Below are 19,575 nucleotides of genomic sequence, written 5' to 3' on the forward strand. Positions count from 1 at the left end.
AATGATTGTTCTAATGACCATTACTTTTAAAGGTTACTGTTTTTAAAAAAATAGTTTGAAATATATCCGTTTTTGAGGAGAATTTTATAGTTGCAGTACTTAAAAATCTTGATCATTGCCACATACAATGAATATTGTATGACCAACATAATAAATTTATCACATCGGTATCATTTTTGTTTTCTTGGTCTTAGTGTGTAGATACTACACTTTACATTGATGGGGCACTTAACCTTGTTGGGATGGTGGTCGGCACTGCTGCCTCTTAAGCCTAACGTTACGAAGCTTTCTGTGAGCCATGTGCTTGTTGGCCCTGTGTCTATCTGGGTACTACATGCCCCAGTTTTCCGCAAACATCTCCAGATATTCAGGTTAGGTTGACTGGTGATTCTAAATTGGCCCGTTGGGAGTGTGGGTGACGGTAGGCCCCTGTAATGAAATAGCGTCCTGAGTAGGTTTGTTCCCACTTTGAATCCAACACTGAATTGGATTAAGCAGTTTGAAAATGTTATTTACTAGTGTATTAAGATATATTTTAATAATAATATGGACTGTCACAAACTCGACAAAGTGCCATAGCAAAGTTTGGGACAGCCACCAGTATATTATTTCCTAGCTGCAAAATTGAATAAAGTAATAGTACTGATGTGTACAAATCGGAGTCCAAAACAGAACAGGTGGCGGCTTCTAAAGGCCAGTAGATAGATAGATAGATAGATAGATAGATAGATAGATAGATACTTTATTAATCCCAATGGGAAATTCACATTCTTCAGCAGCAGCATACTGATACAATAAATAATATTAAATTAAATTACTATGTATAATGTTAAATGTTAACGTTTACCCCCCCCTGGTGGAATTGAAGAGTCGCATAGTTTGGGGGAGGAATGATCTCCTCAATCTGTCAGTGGAGCAGGACAGTGACAGCAGTCTGTCGCTCAAGCTGCTCTTCTGTCTGGAGATGATACTATTAAGTGGATGCAGTGGATTCTCCATAATTGATAGGAGCCTGCTAAGCACCCTTCGCTCTGCCACAGATGTTAAACTGTCTAGCTCCATGCCAACAATAGAGCTTGCCTTCCTCACCAGTTTGTCCAGGCGTGAGGCGTCTTTCCTCTTAATGCTGCCTCCCCAGCACAGGTGCAGCTGCCACATCCCAGTCATTCAAGCTCTTTAGCTGCCTCCCATGTGCATGCACGTGTGTGACAGGACATATACTATGTTGTAAATCAGTCTACATTCTTTGCAGATTACCATGTATGGCTGATTTATCCTTAGACTCTAAATCATAAGGATATACTGTACCATCTACCTGATTCACTTTTGTTTCTGGGCTTCAGTTCGTCCATAAACCCTGCATTTAGAAAAAAAGAAAAAGCTATTTAATTGGTTAGAATTGCTTTCTATTCTTTTGCTTCTGGCAGCTTGTGTGTATCTATTTTTATCTTAGAATGCAAAGCCTGTGTAGAGGTGTAATTGGATGTATGTGGGATAATTTTTACCATTCGCTTGTGCAAGCTTTAATGTATCATTTCCCACTTATCTGAATGGTTGTATTAAAAGCTATAGAAACTTAGCAATTGTATCTGTTTGAAGTTTTAGATAGACAAATAGCCTTCTTTGATTGTGGGAGTGGGGAAGCTATATTGTCATTTTTATTATTTCAGGTGTTTAGAAGCAGTTAATCTTCAGCCTTTTAAGCTATTCCAGTTATCACAAAAATACATTGCCTTTTTCTTGAAGAGGAGGTTGGGAGGCTTCACTTAGTTAGGTTTGTCTTTAAAATTAAAGTAAAATACTAAAGTCAGTAGCTCTTTTGTCTTAGATGCTACACTACAAAGAACACTTCATTTTGGGAACTCCACATACTTCTGGTATCGAATTACACTATGAATTTTGTTCTTGCCTTTTGATATGGTTTCAATTCATTTTTCATTTTAATTCATTCAATTTCATTTCATTTCAATTTGCAGTTTTCATTCTAATATTATTTCTAATCCTCTTTGGAGGAGTATCTCTTCTTTCTCCCCTTTAAGCAGATTTATTTGTTAATTCCATTTTATACTCTTTTTCCAGAGACAAACCTCTTCTTGTAAAGAGGTTTATGGATCAAACTCGGGTTGGAATTACACTTATTTTCTTCCTTCTTCCTTTCACACTTGAGCCAGCTGAGTATCAATTGGTTTTAACCCTAATTGGCCCCCCTAGGCCTCAACTCGTGTTCAAGACTCGAGGAACCATTAAAGGCCAAGGGGGCTCAGCCCTTCCAGATGTTACACAAAATAAGTGATAAGCTCCCCTGAGTTATTTAATGTATTACTAAAATGGTATAATTATAATGAGCCTCAACTTTGTAGTCTTAAAGGTTTTTTAATTCTCCATGCTAAGTGTAATTACTTTGCTTCTCCATACAGCAGCCATTGAATCCATTGTGGATGTTGCTTTTCTTTTTTTCTTGGTGATTCGTGTTTTAAACTGATGTTTTGGTCAGGTTTAATTAAAATTGGTTTTCATGAAACTATAAAGTGGAATATAATGTCACAGAACATATGAAATCCTTCAGACTCTATAAATAAATGCATTGGCTTTGTGGCCTGTGGCTCTGGCGACACTGCTGGACCATGAAGGGCACTGCTGTTGTGCTGTCGGTGTAAGCAGATGCTGTTACATAACTGTGTTATTGTTCAGTCATGTAAATGCCATTTTTTACCTGACATGGTTTAGAGGCAAATGTTAGGTCATAACTCATAAATATATCAGTTTTCCTTTTTTACTGAGCTCAGCCTAATGTTTATTTTAGTAGTGAATTATTTCTGTGAGATGGTAGATCTTAGTTTTTATTTTAAGACTTTATTTCTTCACCTTAGATTCTTTGCTGCTTTCCCTAATGCAAAGACAAATGAGTTGTTTTTCTTACAGAATGTAATTTCGGGTTCTGCTCAAAATCTCTTTGCTGGATGATTTCCCAAAAAGAAAAATGATTTTCATACCTGAATCTTCAGATCTAGGAGGGAGTAACTGTATAGGAAACAGAGTACATATGAAGACACTTGTTGATAGTCCATGGATAGTCATTTTTAAAAATGTTGATAAGGTAAACATAACCTGGCAAAGAGATACCTGAACAAAGAGGACTGTAAACTAATAAATAAAATACATTTGAATTGTTAGTAGATGTTTGAAGAGGATCTATTTAATGTTAAAAGGGTAAAATGAAAGGTTCCATAAGCTGTCCACTAAATTGATCAAACCAGGTAACTTCATTATTAGATTGGCTAGTAAACTGGAAGCTGCTATTTGACCACTGTCATCCAGTATCATGGCTCGTGTATTGGTGGCTGCACTGATGCATTGATCACAGTTGCATTTACCTTTGCTCATGAACAACACTCGTAAACACTTGGAGCAGCTTCTGTCTTTTCTCACCTGCAGTGAGGGAGCAATTATTGTCTTGGCGGAGGACCATAAGTGCCAATTTTAATCCCATCCTTGTCTCACTCAGTCGCAAACTGCAGCAGTGTACATCAGAGATCAAAGGCAGATTAGGCTAATAGAATAAGACTTCAGATTTGATCACTGGTCTTTGTCCAACAACTCAGGTACATTTATAAGCAATCATCTTTTAAAAAACTTGTATCCCTCTCCCACTTGGACAGAGGCAGTGGTGCTATAAGAATTATGTTTCTGGACTTCTCTTGCACCTTCAACACGATCCAACCTCTGCTCCTTAGGGACAAGCTGATAGAGATGGGAGTAGATTCATACCTGGTGGCATGGATCGTGAACTATCTTACAAACAGACCTCAGTATGTGCATCTCGGGAACTGCAGGTCTGACATTGTGGTCAGCATCATAGGAGCGCCGCAGGGGACTGTACTTTCTCCAGTCCTGTTCAGCCTATATACATCGGACTTCCAATACAACTCGGAGTCCTGCCACGTGCAAAAATTTGAGGACAACACTGCTATCGTGGGTTGCTTCAGGAGTGGGCAGGAGGAGGAGTATAGGAACCTAATCAAGGACTTTGTTAAATGGTGCGACTCAAACCACCTACAACTGAACACCAGCAAAACCAAGGAGCTGGTGGTGGATTTTAGGAGGACCAGGCCCCTCATGGACCCCGTGATCATCAGAGGTGACTGTGTGCAGAAGGTACAGACCTATAAATACCTGGGAGTGCAGCTGGATGATAAACTGGTCTGGACTGCCAATACTGATGCTCTGTGCAAGAGAGGACAGAGCCGACTATACTTCTTTAGAAGGCTGGCGTCCTTCAACATCTGCAATGAGATGCTGCAGATGTTCTATCAGACGGTTCTGGCGAGCGCCTTCTTCTACACGGTGGTGTGCTGGGGAGGCAGCATAAAGAAGAGGGACGCCTCACGCCTGGACAAACTGGTGAGGAAGGCAGGCTCTATTGTAGGCATGGAGCTGGACAGTTTGACATCCGTGGCAGAGCGATGGGCGCTGAGCAGACTCCTGTCAATTATGGAGAATCCACTGCATCCACTAAACAGTATCATCTCCAGATAGAGGAGCAGCTTCAGTGACAGACTGCTGTCAATGTCCTGCTCCACTGACAGACTGAGGAGATCGTTCCTCCCCCACAGTATGCGACTGTTCAATTCCACCTGGGAGGGTAAACGTTAACATTATACAAAGTTATTGTCTGTTATACCTGCATTTTTATCACTCTTTAATATTGTTTTTATAAGTACGCTGCAGCTGGAGTATGTGAATTTCCCCTTGGGGATTAATAAAGTATCTATCTATCCATCCATCCATCACATGTCTCAGTCCAGGAATGTGCTCTTCATTGCCCACCAGTCACAAACTTAGTTCTTCGGGTTACAAGCAAGAAGCAAGAAAGGGAATACTTCCTCTTCTCTGCAAATGGGACACATTCTAAGGCTACGTCCACACTATTACATTTTCATTTAAATAGCTGAGTTTTTAAACAAAGATGCTCGCCTTAGACACTGGAGTTTGTGCATTGTTGTTCAAAAGGCTCCCTGTCCATGCTAAAACACATAAAACACATATGCTGTGGACCATCACCACTGCTGGGCATTATATTCAAAGGACAACAAAAGAAACAAGTAACAAGACTTTAATACTGGTCTGTCATAAATAATTTCTGCGTTAGTGACATCACTTGCCGCGCAGTGGGAACCATGTGATGGTAACCAGCGTGACAGTAGTAAACAAATGGCAGTGCCAATGCAAAAATGACACAAAATTGTGAAACACATGAAATATAAGCAAAACAATGGTAATATAAATGACAAGTATGGAAAACAATTTAAAAAAATTCCATATCTTCATGACAGTAGTGGCCATTACAGTGACTGTGTCACAACTGGAGTACCTGTAGCACTGGAGAAAATATGCACTTTTTTTCATTAGGCAATCTAGCATAATCTACTGCATGTGAATATCCCAAAATACTTGTAAACCTTGATCTTCTTATAACCTCTAGGCAGTTAAAAAGAGATGCATAACCTGACGTGCGTTTTTGGACATTCCCATGTTGTATGGTACTGGCTGCTGCTTCCATGGTCTTGTACTTCAGCTGCCTTATCTTCTTCCCTTCTTTATTTCACCTGGCTACTTCTGCCAGTTACCCACTTCCTAACAATTGCCTACCTTTCAGAGATTCAATAGACTAAGCGGACTGTGAAATGGCGCACTCATCATCATATTTTATCACGCCACTGCCGTATCCAGGTAAGAGTGGCATCATTAGCATACTTAAGATCTTCATCGGTACATGAAGGGTTAGAATGAAAACCTGCAGCCATGGTGGTTCTCCAGGACCGGAGTTGGCAACCCCTGGTCTAAAATACCTGTTATTACAAACAGTGACATTGAAGCATCACTGAAAGAGTCTATGAATTACAAACATTGGCAGTGTGATCATATATGCTGTTTGTAAAGGACAACAGTTACTGGTGTACTGAAATTTGTGATGAAATTTCATCATCTTTAACTCCTAAACGCTTTTGTACACCACAGCCACATAAGGGTAATAGAGTGCACTACTTTAACTGCAGCATGAAAGAATTGTGCATTAATACCCAAAATAACAATACTGTGAGAGCATCCTGTGAACTTGAAGAGCAGATTGTTTAAGAGAGGGCAATAATGCACTCATTTCCTACAGTATGTGAAAGAGTTGGCAACTAATTACATTTCTCCATAGCAGAATGGACCTCTTTCCAGACATTCCATGACCTACCAAAGCCTAAACATGTGAAAAGATTGACAAAAGCAAATACTGTGTATTGAAGGACTAGACTATACGAGAAGAGTCTAGGGACTTTACAAATATCATTTTTGAAATGTTGGAGAACACTGGACTATCCAGGAGGAGCCCATGCTCTTGGGCAAATTGTCTCCACATAGTGACTGAGCTTTGTGTAAAAATCCAGAAGTCCGGATTTGGGGTCGAGAGGGCTAATAGTTGTGCCGCCCTTATACTAGTCAGTATAAAGAAGAGGTGTGCTTTGCGTGTTAGATTTAAGTTCAGTAAACTTTTTAAGACTGTACATTGTGAGTAGGTAAGAAATGCAGAAGACTCTGCTTAAGCACCTGGAATATCTCAGCCCTCATTTTTAGTTTTCTTCTAATAGCCTAACACAGCTTGAGCATGAACTATGAACAGAGAGATGCTGAGTGTACTCTAAGTATTACATTTGTCAGAGAGTGCCAACTAGTCTATAAATCAAACACGTGTGCTCACAGGTAGCGTGGTCTAATGTCTGTGGCTTTGGATTTTAAACACCTTACCGTCTACCCAATGTGTGACCCTGAGCATGACAGTTAACCTGCTTGTGCTCTAAATGTAGAAAATAAATGTAAATTATTATGCTTCCGTACCTATAAAATGACTTGAGGTAATGTCTTCTGTACATCATGGATTGTTTATATACAGTAATGCCTTTCTGTAATGAGCACCATCCTAAGGTGCTTTGCAAATACAGATAGACAGTATAATTGTTTAAATATGTGCTTTTATATAAAGGTAAAGTGACTTGCTCAGAGTCCTAGAGGGAGGGAGTCAGCTGCAGGGACTAAACTGCCAGAATTGGGGTTTAAAGTCCATTATTGTATTTGTTTACCCCACGGACTGCATTGTCTTATCTAACTCTAATGAAGGGTGCGCTTTTATTTTGTTAGATGCACATCATCAAATAACGTTTCTCTGAGAGTTTAAAATGAATAATTATACTAATTATGTCAATTGCAATTTAAAGCCACATTCAAAAATGTACTTGCATTTCTACATTGTAGTGACTGTTAGACTTGCTTTTAGACAGGTTATTACTTTGAAAACATGAGGGCGCTACGTAAGCGGCACATTACATCACTGTTCACCCATTAGCAAAATAGATGTCTTTAAACAACAATGAAGTTTGCTAACGGTAGCTCGTATTGGGGGAACTGAACAGAAAAGAGTGACAAAGTTTGCTACAAAGTGTATAATATTGCACTGAAGTTCAAAAGCAGCTGTCAGTTATTTTGCACCAGTATGCCACGTTCCATCTAGAGGCCCTGTCACTAACTATATAGGAAAACATTTTACTGAAAAGATGCGGTTATGTAGTTATATGTGTTCATGATAATGCAAAGAAACCTTATGGATGCTAATTTACTTACCCATATGAAGCAAGATTTGTTTTTACATGTGAAGACCTAAGCAGTGGCTGACTACCATGGCAAGAGGCCTCCTGAATGTGCCCTGAACGTCCATCCTATCAGAGAAGTGGCTCTTGGCTGCTGGCCTGACAATTCACAGGCTGTGCTTGCAGCTGACATCCAGGCAGGCCCCATATGCTCCTATTCCTTAAACAGTGCATAAAACGAACTTTAGTTACAAGTTTTCACTTCATTTTAAGCAATTCTTTCATGCATTATGCAAAAATAACGAAAACCTTTCTGACAAATGCACCCTTTCAGTTCTTAACTGATCAATGGTGGACAACTGTCAGTTATAAAATATCATCAAAATTTGCACTCCTGACTGCTGCAGATAACTTACAAATAATCTGTTTCTCCTGTGACACCCACTTACAAAACTTGCAACACCTAATAATTCAATGATTTTGTAAGGTCTGATCAAATACTGTGTTTTTGGTGATTCAAACAGAAGCCACATATGACTATTTTCACGCAGCTATTTCTGCTTTTAGCAGCAGTTCTTGGGAGAAAAACAAACAGTTTCAGTTGGGGATGTAAATAATTATTTTTAAACTACTGTAATTGCTTCGGTTGGAACACAATTAGCTGGAGTTAATGGACATACACAAAGCACCTTGCCAAAAATTCCCCTGGCTTCCTTGGCTTTTCACACTATAACCAGCATTAAAAATAACAATCATGCACTGACAGTGCTGTGTAATTAGCAAAATAAACACTTTTTACACAGATATATCTGCCACTTGTCTTTTAAAGCATTGTGTTACATCTGGGAGACCAAAGGTAGCTGCGTACTTTCTTCAGCCAACTTCTTTATTTCAGGTCAAGAGATTTGCCTTTATGACGATCTTGGTAATTTTAAACACTGTTATACGGTATCTCCATTTTGATTTGTTTCTTACCTTTATGCAGTTTTAAATTTTGTTTGTTAGGCTACCACCCCATGACTTCAAGATTATGATTTTTAGCAGTGTCTTTTTGTTCTTGCTGCATGCTTTACTATAAGCTGTAAAAACATGCTGTAAACTGAATGGTATGATGGCAGAAAATACAATATACAGTTGCATCCTTTCCCAGCAGCCTTTGAGGTGATGTATGTAAAAGCACATGCCTCCTCTAGTGAGTAAAACATGAAAGGCCTATACAGTAGTGTGAAAAACTATTTGCCCCCTTCCTGATTTCTTATTCTTTTGCATGTTTGTCACACAAAATGTTTCTGATCATCAAACACATTTAACCATTAGTCAAATATAACACAAGTAAACACAAAATGCAGTTTTTAAATGATGGTGTTTATTATTTAGGGAGAAAAAAAATCCAAAAAGTAATTGCCCCCTTGTTAAAAAATAACCTAACTGTGGTGTATCACACCTGAGTTCAATTTCCGTAGCCACCCCCAGGCCTGATTACTGCCACACCTGTTTCAATCAAGAAATCACTTAAATAGGAGCTGCCTGACACAGAGAAGCAGACCAAAAGCATCTCAAAAGCTAGACATCATGCCAAGATCCAAAGAAATTCAGGAACAAATGAGAACAGAAGTAATTGAGATCTATCAGTCTGGTAAAGGTTATAAAGCCATTTCTAAAGCTTTGGGACTCCAGCGAACCACAGTGAGAGCCATTATCCACAAATGGCAAAAACATGGAACAGTGGTGAACCTTCCCAGGAGTGGCCGGCCAACCAAAATTACCCCAAGAGCGCAGAGACGACTCATCCGAGAGGTCACAAAAGACCCCAGGACAACGTCTAAAGAACTGCAGGCCTCACTTGCCTCAATTAAGGTCAGTGTTCACGACTCCACCATAAGAAAGAGACTGGGCAAAAACGGCCTGCATGGCAGATTTCCAAGATGCAAACCACTGTTAAGCAAAAAGAACATTAGGGCTCGTCTCAATTTTGCTAAGAAACATCTCAATGATTGCCAAGACTTTTGGGAAAATACCTTGTGGACTGATGAGTCAAAAGTTGAACTTTTTGGAAGGCAAATGTCCCGTTACATCTGGCGTAAAAGGAACACAGCATTTCAGAAAAAGAACATCATACCAACAGTAAAATATGGTGGTGGTAGTGTGATGGTCTGGGGTTGTTTTGCTGCTTCAGGACCTGGAAGGCTTGCTGTGATAGATGGAACCATGAATTCTACTGTCTACCAAAAAATCCTGAAGGAGAATGTCCGGCCATCTGTTCGTCAACTCAAGCTGAAGCGATCTTGGGTGCTGCAACAGGACAATGACCCAAAACACACCAGCAAATCCACCTCTGAATGGCTGAAGAAAAACAAAATGAAGACTTTGGAGTGGCCTAGTCAAAGTCCTGACCTGAATCCAATTGAGATGCTATGGCATGACCTTAAAAAGGCGGTTCATGCTAGAAAACCCTCAAATAAAGCTGAATTACAACAATTTTGCAAAGATGAGTGGGCCAAAATTCCTCCAGAGCGCTGTAAAAGACTCATTGCAAGTTATCGCAAACGCTTGATTGCAGTTATTGCTGCTAAGGGTGGCCCAACCAGTTATTAGGTTCAGGGGGCAATTACTTTTTCACACAGGGCCATGTAGGTTTGGATTTTTTTTTCTCCCTAAATAATAAAAACCACCATTTACAAACTGCATTTTGTGTTTACTTGTGTTATATTTGACTAATGGTTAAATGTGTTTGATGATCAGAAACATTTTGTGTGACAAACATGCAAAAGAATAAGAAATCAGGAAGGGGGCAAATAGTTTTTCACACCACTGTATGTGTCATTCATAATGGATAACCATAATTGCACTGCACTGCACTGACCTTCATTGAATAAATAAACTACACTCAGGGCATCAGGGTGGTGCCATGACCTGAGCGTTAGATGGATAAGAGAAAGGCTAAGCTGTGAATGGAGTGGGAGGTAAGGTCGGTCCCTAGATATCCTCCTGTTTGTCCAGGGACAAGGACCTGGTATTGATTTCTTGTAATGGAGTGGCTCAGGACCATGTGCGATGAGTCTGTTTCGCTTGGAGGTTTTTTCCTAGGTTTGATGACAATCAAAGTGTAAAGCACATTTGTTGCCCTCTGTTCCCCTGTCTGTGTGCTGGTGACTAATGTAATCAGTCATTGACAGCTGAGAGTCGTGTGGCTGGGGGCATGGAAAGTAATGCTGCAGCTTTACCCTTCGACTAGTGGAGCAGTCACTTATCTATATCACGTCTGACTTCCCAGCCTCGTTGGGTGTACCTTTCAGAAAACGGTTCAATGTCGTTGTGCATTTCCAGTAGTTGTCTGCATACACATGTCCAAAGTATACCAATGCTTTGCAGTAAGGAGACTGTGGGTTCGCTTCCCGGGTCCTCCCTGCACTTTTAGTAGTGAGAAAAGTGCTCTATAAATGTAAAGAATTATTATTATTATGGTTGGATCATGCCCAGAGTGGGATTTAACGTTGGAAGCTGTGTCATGTAATGATTAAGGCAGTACAACAACATTTATTTCTATAGCATGTTTTCATACAAATGATGTAGCTCATAAAATAATAAAATAAATAAAATTAGACAATACTAAGTAACAAAGAGTAAAGTAAGGTCGGATGGCCAGGAGGACAGAAAAAAACAAAAAAAAAATAACTCCAGAGGACTGGAGGAAAAAAAATCTGAAGGGGTTCTGAGGCCACGAGACCCCCCCCCCAGCCCCCACTAGGCATTCTACCTGATATAAATGATTTCAATCAGTCCTCATGGTTTTCAAGCTTCACATGGTCATGTGGACCTCTGGCCTTCAGTCCATCAATGTAGGGACTGTATGGTGCCCTGATCAGGTGGTGGTGGTTCAGTAGCCCCCAATTCCCAGTCTGCCTGACCAGTTCGTGTCTCCAACCCATTGTGTGACCCTGAGCAAGTCCCTTAGCGTAACTTGCTTGTGCTTCAGTTGTTAAAATACACATAAACAATTACATTATGTTTGTGTAATTGTAAAACAGATTATGGATTGCGTCAATTTTGAAAGGAACTATATAAAGTAAAACCTATTAGTAACGTCTACTTTTCCACGTCAGTGTTATCTATCTGTCTGTCTGTCTGTCTGTCATTGTAATCCAACTTAAGAAATTAACTACCATAAGGAAACTGTCAAGCAAGATTTAGTGGCAATCGAAGAATTTATGACCAAAATGAAGTATGTTGAAAATTACTTTTTTGTGAAAACATTCCATTTGCTAAAAAGAAACCAAATAAACATGCTAGGTAACACTTTTCTTTCTTTTTGTGCGTGTGAATATAGTCAGTGGCCTCATTGCAGAATGGCAGAAGTGCCATTTTGTCCAAGTGTATGCTTTTGGTAAAGGCAACAGAGTTTAGAGCTGTGAAAGCTTTACTTTTCGTAAAAAAAAAAAGAGTTACACAGTGGTTTATTGTTTTGTTTTTTTGCATATATAAAGTCAATATGTGTATCTTGTGCTGGTGAATAAAGAGAGCAGTGGCTTTATCAAAAACACAGCCTTGGCTTAATAAACATCAAAGAAACTGTTTATCAACGGACTGATAAGCCTACGTGTTGATTTTAGCATAGATCTGTTTGTAGAGTGACATCTGCTGGCATAAATTTGAATTGCAGTTACTTTGTCGTATAATAATTTTAGTCCTCCAAGCGTACTGGTGAATGCTGTAACTTACACATTTCAAACACAATCTAATGCCAATCATTTCATTTTATTTTGTTATAAATTTCAGATATTAATATTCTACTGTTTTAAATGTGTCTCATAAAGATTGCAAAGTAGTGAAAAATAAAGAAGAGGTGACTTTGAACATTTGACAGTTACACAATGAAACTCACCATTAGGGTGTAATGCACCATTTCACTCTGCAAGCACCTCCTTAATGGACGTTGAAATTTTAAAGTATCACTTAAACGTGATTTGTTTGGCCCGTGAGAGGGCAGGCTGTCATAGTGAAGTGGCAGATGTACCTTCAGTATTCGCTTACTTTCATGCCACTTCTGGTTTTACAAAACCACTCACTTTGTTTCACCAGTAGTTGGTTCACACCAGTGTGTAGGTTTTCTGTTAAATGAATTCATATGTTTGAACACTTTCTTTATTTTATCGTGGTGACATGTAATTCATTGTACAAGAGCTCAAAAGAATTGTTAGAATTTTCTTAAAGTGATCAGGGTGTCCGAGTCACCCACCTTATGGTAATGTTTGTTTTAGGGCCTTCAGGTAAATGAAGCAGATTGCCTATAATCTCTCCAGTGTGACCATAAGCCTCAAAGGTGGAGGTAGTGACAGTGAATAAAAATACCTGCACAGGAATACTAACTTCAGGGGTGTTTTCAAAGTCACAGCAACCACACTTTGGTGCACCTAACACTCGTTTCTTTGATGTGAGCTTTAGTGGAGATTTCTCTAGGTTTTGGTTAGCAATCAAGCATCTGCGTAAAGCATGGGGTCCTCAATCACTGTCCTGGAGGGCCGCAGTGGCAGCAGGTTTTTGCTCCAACCTAATTGCTTAACAAGAAGCACTTATTTCTCAAGTAACACTTCTGCTTCACTTTAGTGGTCTCGCTTGTTAATATTTTGAACCCTTATTGCTTATTTTAGTCTTAAACAGCTGTATTCTTGGTCTTTAATTGCTCCTAATTAACAATAACATACACATGACAACAGAGACCAGCATTTCTCCATTTAGCTTGTTACCATTTACGCCTGTGTGTATTTATCATGCACTATTGGGTTTAATTAAATACTTGGAAGGAAAGTGAAGAGAAAAAAGTGAAGGACTGAGAATTACTCATCCATTTCAGCCTTCAAATCATTTGGATGATATCCTTAAAAAGGGGAAGAAATTCTAGGATATAAGAATGACCTGACATGGCAGAGTTAAAGCACTAACAAGCCATCCATCCATCCATCCATTATCCAACCCACTATATCCTAACTACAGGGTCACGGGGGTCTGCTGGAGCCAATCCCAGCCAACACAGGGTGCAAGGCATGAAACAAACCCCGGGCAGGGTGCCAGCCCACCACAGGGCATGCACACACACACACCAAGCACACACTAGGGACAATTTAGAATTGCCAATACACCTAACCTGCATGTCTTTGGATTGTGAGAAGAAACCCACACAGAAACGGGAGAACATGCAAACTCCAGCGAACCCGGGTCTCCTAACTGTGAGGCAGCAGTGCTACCCGCTGCGCCACTGTGGCGCCCACTAGCAAGCCATGAAATTAAATTATTGCCAAGAATTGCTTTCTAATTAAGCAACCAGAGAGGAGGAGGTTCGGAGCAGGCACTGATACAGCACATTGCATGACAAACCAACTCAGGATCACAGATTAGGACCCGAGTGCAGCCATGTGATGGGTGACACCTCAGCACCACACTGGAACAGTGGGAGGTTTTTTTTGTTTTTTTTTTTTACAGTGGCTGAAGTGCTAATCCTGCCACCATCCTCCAGGTCTTTCCCTGCAGGTTGGAGGGCCTACATGCAGGGCTGGCTGCAGATTAACATCATACCCAGAACAGAGCAATTACAGGTTAATCCCTTGCTCAAGGGCCCAACAGAGTAGAGTCACTTTTGGCATTTAGGGGATTCAAACTGGCAACCTGCTGATTACCAGGGCAGATCCCTACCTCAGAGCCACCACTTGCCCGTAAGCTGAGGAAAGGGTGTAAGCAGCCGGGTTAGAACAAAAACCTGCAGCCACTGCGGCCCTCCAGGACTGTGATTGAGGACCCCTGGTGTAAAGGGTGAAGGGGTAGCTGGTTCTGTGTGTGTGACAGAGGAGTTCAGCTTTATACTGCATGTGTCATGTCTTTCTCAGACCCACTTCATCCAAATAGATGGATGAAGCCTGTTGTGGCATCAGTAGGCAACGGCCATAGACGGGGTCCCAGCCCAATGCAGGGTCCTTTCACACACACAATATGATTGAGTATTGTTGTAGTCTCAAGGAGTAGCTGTGTGTGTCTCTCGGTTCGGTTAATGATAGGCTTAGTGCCGTGTTGTGAAGCCCTGACTCGAGTGTACAAGACACAGTGGGGTGTAAGATTTATTTTGTACTAGGTCTACAGTTTTTCCTTTTGTCTCTTTGGAGCTAACGAAATCCTCTGAACGACGTCATTAGAGGGGCTCGACTCCACTCAGACCAGTGTAAATGGAGCTCTGGAGGTCCGCTGAGTGCTGTTGCTAGGCAGCCACCCTCAGTTGCTAGGCGATTATCATTATGGGGCTTCCATAAAGTGCACCTGAATGTAGAACCACCGTGGCTTCATGTGACAGCAAATTTGCCTGCTTGAGGGTCTGAAGACTCATCTCGGCTACTTTGAAACGGGGAATCGTTTAATAAGGACATCCAGATAAAGTCCTCGACTCTCTTAGAATGGGACAAATTGGTCGGGGAAGGCGTGTGGCCTGTCCATTCATTGCCTTTGTGTCAAAGTTCTTGTTTTGATTTTGAAATTAGTTTTTTGTTAAATTCAATTTTTATCAAATTTCATCTCCTTACACTTTTGATGACTACTCATAGTTGCAGAGGTTCTGTGTACACACAAGGACAGTAAATGCACGCTTCTGACACTTTCACTCCTTGAAGTTGCAGCTGGATTTTCGAGTGTGGAGTTGTACAGTCAGGGACATATCAGCAGTGTGTGTGAGAGAGCAGGTGGGTACACAGTACAGCTAGCCATACCCTTTGAAGACATATTAACAGAGTGTTCTGTAAGACCTTTCTAAAAGAAAAAAAAATGATCGTTTAAGACTTCTTAACAGAACATATTATTGATGGGTCAGTTTCCGCAAATGCTGGGCTAAGCTGAGTGACTGATTTAGAAATGTAAGTGGCATCGTATTTATTTCAAGGCTGGAAACAAACCATAGTTGTAGGGTTGTTGAGGATTGAATAAGCCAGTGCAGCTGAGTCGGGTGGGCTTGGTGGAATACAAATTGATTGCTTCTGGGAACTTTCAAATAAGTCCAGTGCCATCTCTGCCAAACTTCCCCCACAATTCTTTTGGAATGCCAGGCTTTTAACGTGATGCATTTTAGAACTGAAGTACTTAAAGGAGATAAGAGAACAGCTGCCGTCCAACTTGCCAAGCAACAAACACAAGCTTGTGTGATTAATCCCTTTTTATATAATATGAGGAGAAACGCAGAATTATTTTGATAAGTAGATACCCTGGCCTAGTGGTTATAATGTTGTGCTTTTCACCTGAAATTCGCTTGATTATTTTTTACCAGTAAATCACGATGTGAGTTAACATGTAACAAATCATAGCAAAGTTTTTGTGCTAAAACATTATTGAAATAAACAGATGTAAATATAATGTATACTGTGTATATCGCAGTAGGGAGTACTTATTATTGGGCCTAAACCTGCAGTGAAAATCAAGGTCAGGGTGACATAGCACCAATTTTTAAACATTTCAACCTTTCTTCTCATTTCTGCTGGAAAGTTCCAATCCCACTAACCAAATTATTTGTGCACATTGGTAAGCCCAAGACATTTTATTTTCATTTTGTGGGACTTTGCCATATCAGGCGGTGCTGCTGGGCAGTACACAGAAACCAAGTCACTTCCCTACGTCGTTCTGCACCCATCTAATCAAACTGAGGTCAGAGATGCTCTGCTTTGCCCCATTTTTAGCCATGAAGATGGAATGTTACCTGTGCAGTGTGTTCCAGAACTTTGGCCATCCAGATATTCTGTTAATGAGCAGCAGCTGAGAGGTTGTGTCCTGGGCACATCTCTCTTGCCAGCAGGTTTAACATCAGAAGCTACCTTCTCATTTAAGGTTATTGGTGGCACTGCTTATTCTGTAAAAGCATATGAAGGAGAAGAACAAAAATGTATTAAGTGCTGAAATTATATTCATATCTGAAATTAGTTATTATCACAATAGCAACATATTTGAAACACAAGAAAATGAGGGCAAGATTAAGGAATTAATAACAGAAAAGTAAAATTTTGAAAGTAAGTTTCAGGAAGGGAAAGGATGGGTAAAGGGCAAGTGTCTCATTGCAGTGCCAGCTATACATTACTGTGCTGGAGAAATTCTGCCCTCTTGTGGCAGAAGGAAGAACTTAAAATCTTTTTATGTCTTTTCCCATTGCCCAGTCAGTAAAAGTGTGCAAAGATCTTATCCTCGCGGCCATATTAATGGTATGACTATATGTGTGAAAATATAGTTTTTTTTAAGTTTATTTTATATATATGTAAACAAGCTTGATTTTGTGATATTCTGTTCGTCTGACCCTCTTTCTTTTTTTTTTTTTCCTCTGTACAGCCACTGCCTCCCAAGACAATGAGGAACGGGTATTCCGGGAGAGGATGCGGCCCAGGAAGCGGCAAGGGGCTGTGCGACGCCGAGTACACCAAGTTAACGGGCACAAGTTCATGGCCACCTACCTGAGGCAACCCACGTACTGTTCCCACTGCAGGGACTTTATCTGGTAAGGGAGGTGCTCTACAGTGCTTTAAAGTGTGACATATTTCACATGTGTACCTCCTTGTCTTTTATTGTTTCCGAGCTGAAAGATGAGCATTGCATGGTAGATGTGCTCTGCTCTCATGTTTATTCTTGCTGTTATGCAATGACTCATTTTGCGCCTTCTGCTTCTATTAGCTGTGCAGTGCTGTGATGAGAAGGCTGGAGATCATAATGAATCACAGGCATTTTGGCAACTTGCATAATGCCTGTTGGCATTATGGAAAACTGCAAGGCATTCATGTTGAAGGTGATGGCAGGAATGGAGTCTGATTTTCTTTTCCATTTGACACCCCTGTGCAGGAGCTGCTGATTAAGGCACATTAGGTCTTAAACTGTAAAAATTGCTGTTCATCAGGAGAGTGGGCCAAAAGTTCTAAGAAAACACACATCTTCATGAAATTAATCAGTCGCTGTTTTTATACAGTACTAGCCAAACACCTCGGCTTCGCCTGTGTAGTAGTGAAACAAGACAGTGCGGAGGGTCCCGCCCAACTCTCTACTTCTAACATCACTCTTCCCCCACCCCTCGGCCTGCAGCCTCTGTCTCGGATTAGCGCAAATATATCGCTCCTGCAAGCGAACTGTGATTCTTAGCACAGTGATAGAAGTCGCAAAATCACCCGGAATGTTCAAGAAAATTATAGAAAAAAAAAGATCTAAATCCGTTAAGTAGTTCTCTCATTCGCTAGCTAAGCGGAGTTAATGTTACGCCCCAAGGGAGACACGTGAGTGAGGAGGACCCCGCAGCCCAATGAGTGTCTCTCAGATTTGCGCTACTGTAAGCGAAATATGATGCTTAGCAAGATGAGAAAGTCGCAAAATCAATGGAATATTCAAGCAAATTATAGAAAAAAACCTGATCTAAATCCATTAAGTAGTTCTCTCGTGAAAAGCGACCAGACATACAAATGGGTCTAAAAAACTATACAAATTTTTAAAAACGTCTCTTAGTGAGCACCTATGGGCCAAGGGTAACCTACATTCCAAATTTCAAGTCACAAGTCCTCATGGTTCAGGAGATTTCATGATGAGTGAGTCAGTGGTATTTGGATTTTATATATATATATATATATATACAGTGGGTACGGAAAGTATTCAGACCCCCTTCAATTTTTCACTCTTTGTCATATTGCAGCCATTTGCTAAAATCATTTAAATTAATTTTTTCCCTCATTAATGTACACACAGCACCCCATATTGACAGACAAAAAAAAGAATTTTTGAAATTGTTGCAGATTTATTAAAAAAGAAAAACTGAAATATCACATGGTCCTAAGTATTCAGACCCTTTGCTCAGTATTTAGCAGAAGCACCCTTTTGAGCTAATACAGCCATGAGTCTTCTTGGGAAAGATGCAACAAGTTTTTCACACCTGGATTTGGGGATCCTCTGCCATTCCTCCTTGCAGATCCTCTCCAGTTCTGTCAGGTTGGATGGTAAACGTTGGTGGACAGCCATTTTTAGGTCTCTCCAGAGATGCTCAATTGGGTTTAAGTCAGGGCTCTGGCTGGGCCATTCAAGAACAGTCACAGAGTTGTTGTGAAGCCACTCCTTCGTTATTTTAGCTGTGTGCTTAGGGTCATTGTCTTGTTGGAAGGTAAACCTTCGGCCCAGTCTGAGGTCCTTAGCACTCTGGAGAAGGTTTTTGTCCAGGATATCCCTGTACTTGGCCGCATTCATCTTTCCCTCGATTGCAACCAGTTGTCCTGTCCCTGCAGCTGAAAAACACCCCCACAGCATGATGCTGCCACCGCCATGCTTCACTGTGGGGACTGTATTGGACAAGTGATGAGCAGTGCCTGGTTGTCTCCACACATACCGCTTAGAATTAAGGCCAAAAAGTTCTATCTTGGTCTCATCAGACCAGAGAATCTTATTTCTCACCATCTCAGAGTCCTTCAGGTGTCTTTTAGCAAACTCCATGCGGGCTGTCATGTGTCTTGCACTGAGGTATGTGTGGAGACAACCAGGCACTGCTCATCACTTGTCCAATACAGTCCCCACAGTGAAGCATGGCGGTGGCAGCATCATACTGTGGGGGTGTTTTTCAGCTGCAGGGACAGGATGACTGGTTGCAATCGAGGGAAAGATGAATGCGGCCAAGTACAGGGATATCCTGGACAAAAACCTTCTCCAGAGTGCTAAGGACCTCAGACTGGGCCGAAGGTTTACCTTCCAACAAGACAATGACCCTAAGCACACAGCTAAAATAACGAAGGAGTGGCTTCACAACAACTCTGTGACTGTTCTTGAATGGCCCAGCCAGAGCCCTGACTTAAACCCAATTGAGCATCTCTGGAGAGACCTAAAAATGGCTGTCCACCAACGTTTACCATCCAACCTGACAGAACTGGAGAGGATCTGCAAGGAGGAATGGCAGAGGATCCCCAAATCCAGGTGT

The 19,575-nt window shown here is 40.8% G+C and overlaps 1 protein-coding gene across 1 annotated transcript in view; it reads left to right on the forward strand.

Annotated features, from left to right (window-relative positions):
* prkcea (protein kinase C, epsilon a) overlaps positions 1–19,575 on the forward strand; it is a 309,249-nt gene that overhangs the window by 165,511 nt on the left and 124,163 nt on the right. The window contains exon 3 of the mRNA XM_028820989.2: positions 16,971–17,136. Within this exon, the coding sequence (XP_028676822.1) occupies positions 16,971–17,136 (166 nt within the window). The remainder of the gene's footprint in view (positions 1–16,970; positions 17,137–19,575) is intronic.

Source organism: Erpetoichthys calabaricus, chromosome 15, assembly GCF_900747795.2.
Source record: "Erpetoichthys calabaricus chromosome 15, fErpCal1.3, whole genome shotgun sequence".
NCBI lineage: Eukaryota > Metazoa > Chordata > Cladistia > Polypteriformes > Polypteridae > Erpetoichthys > Erpetoichthys calabaricus.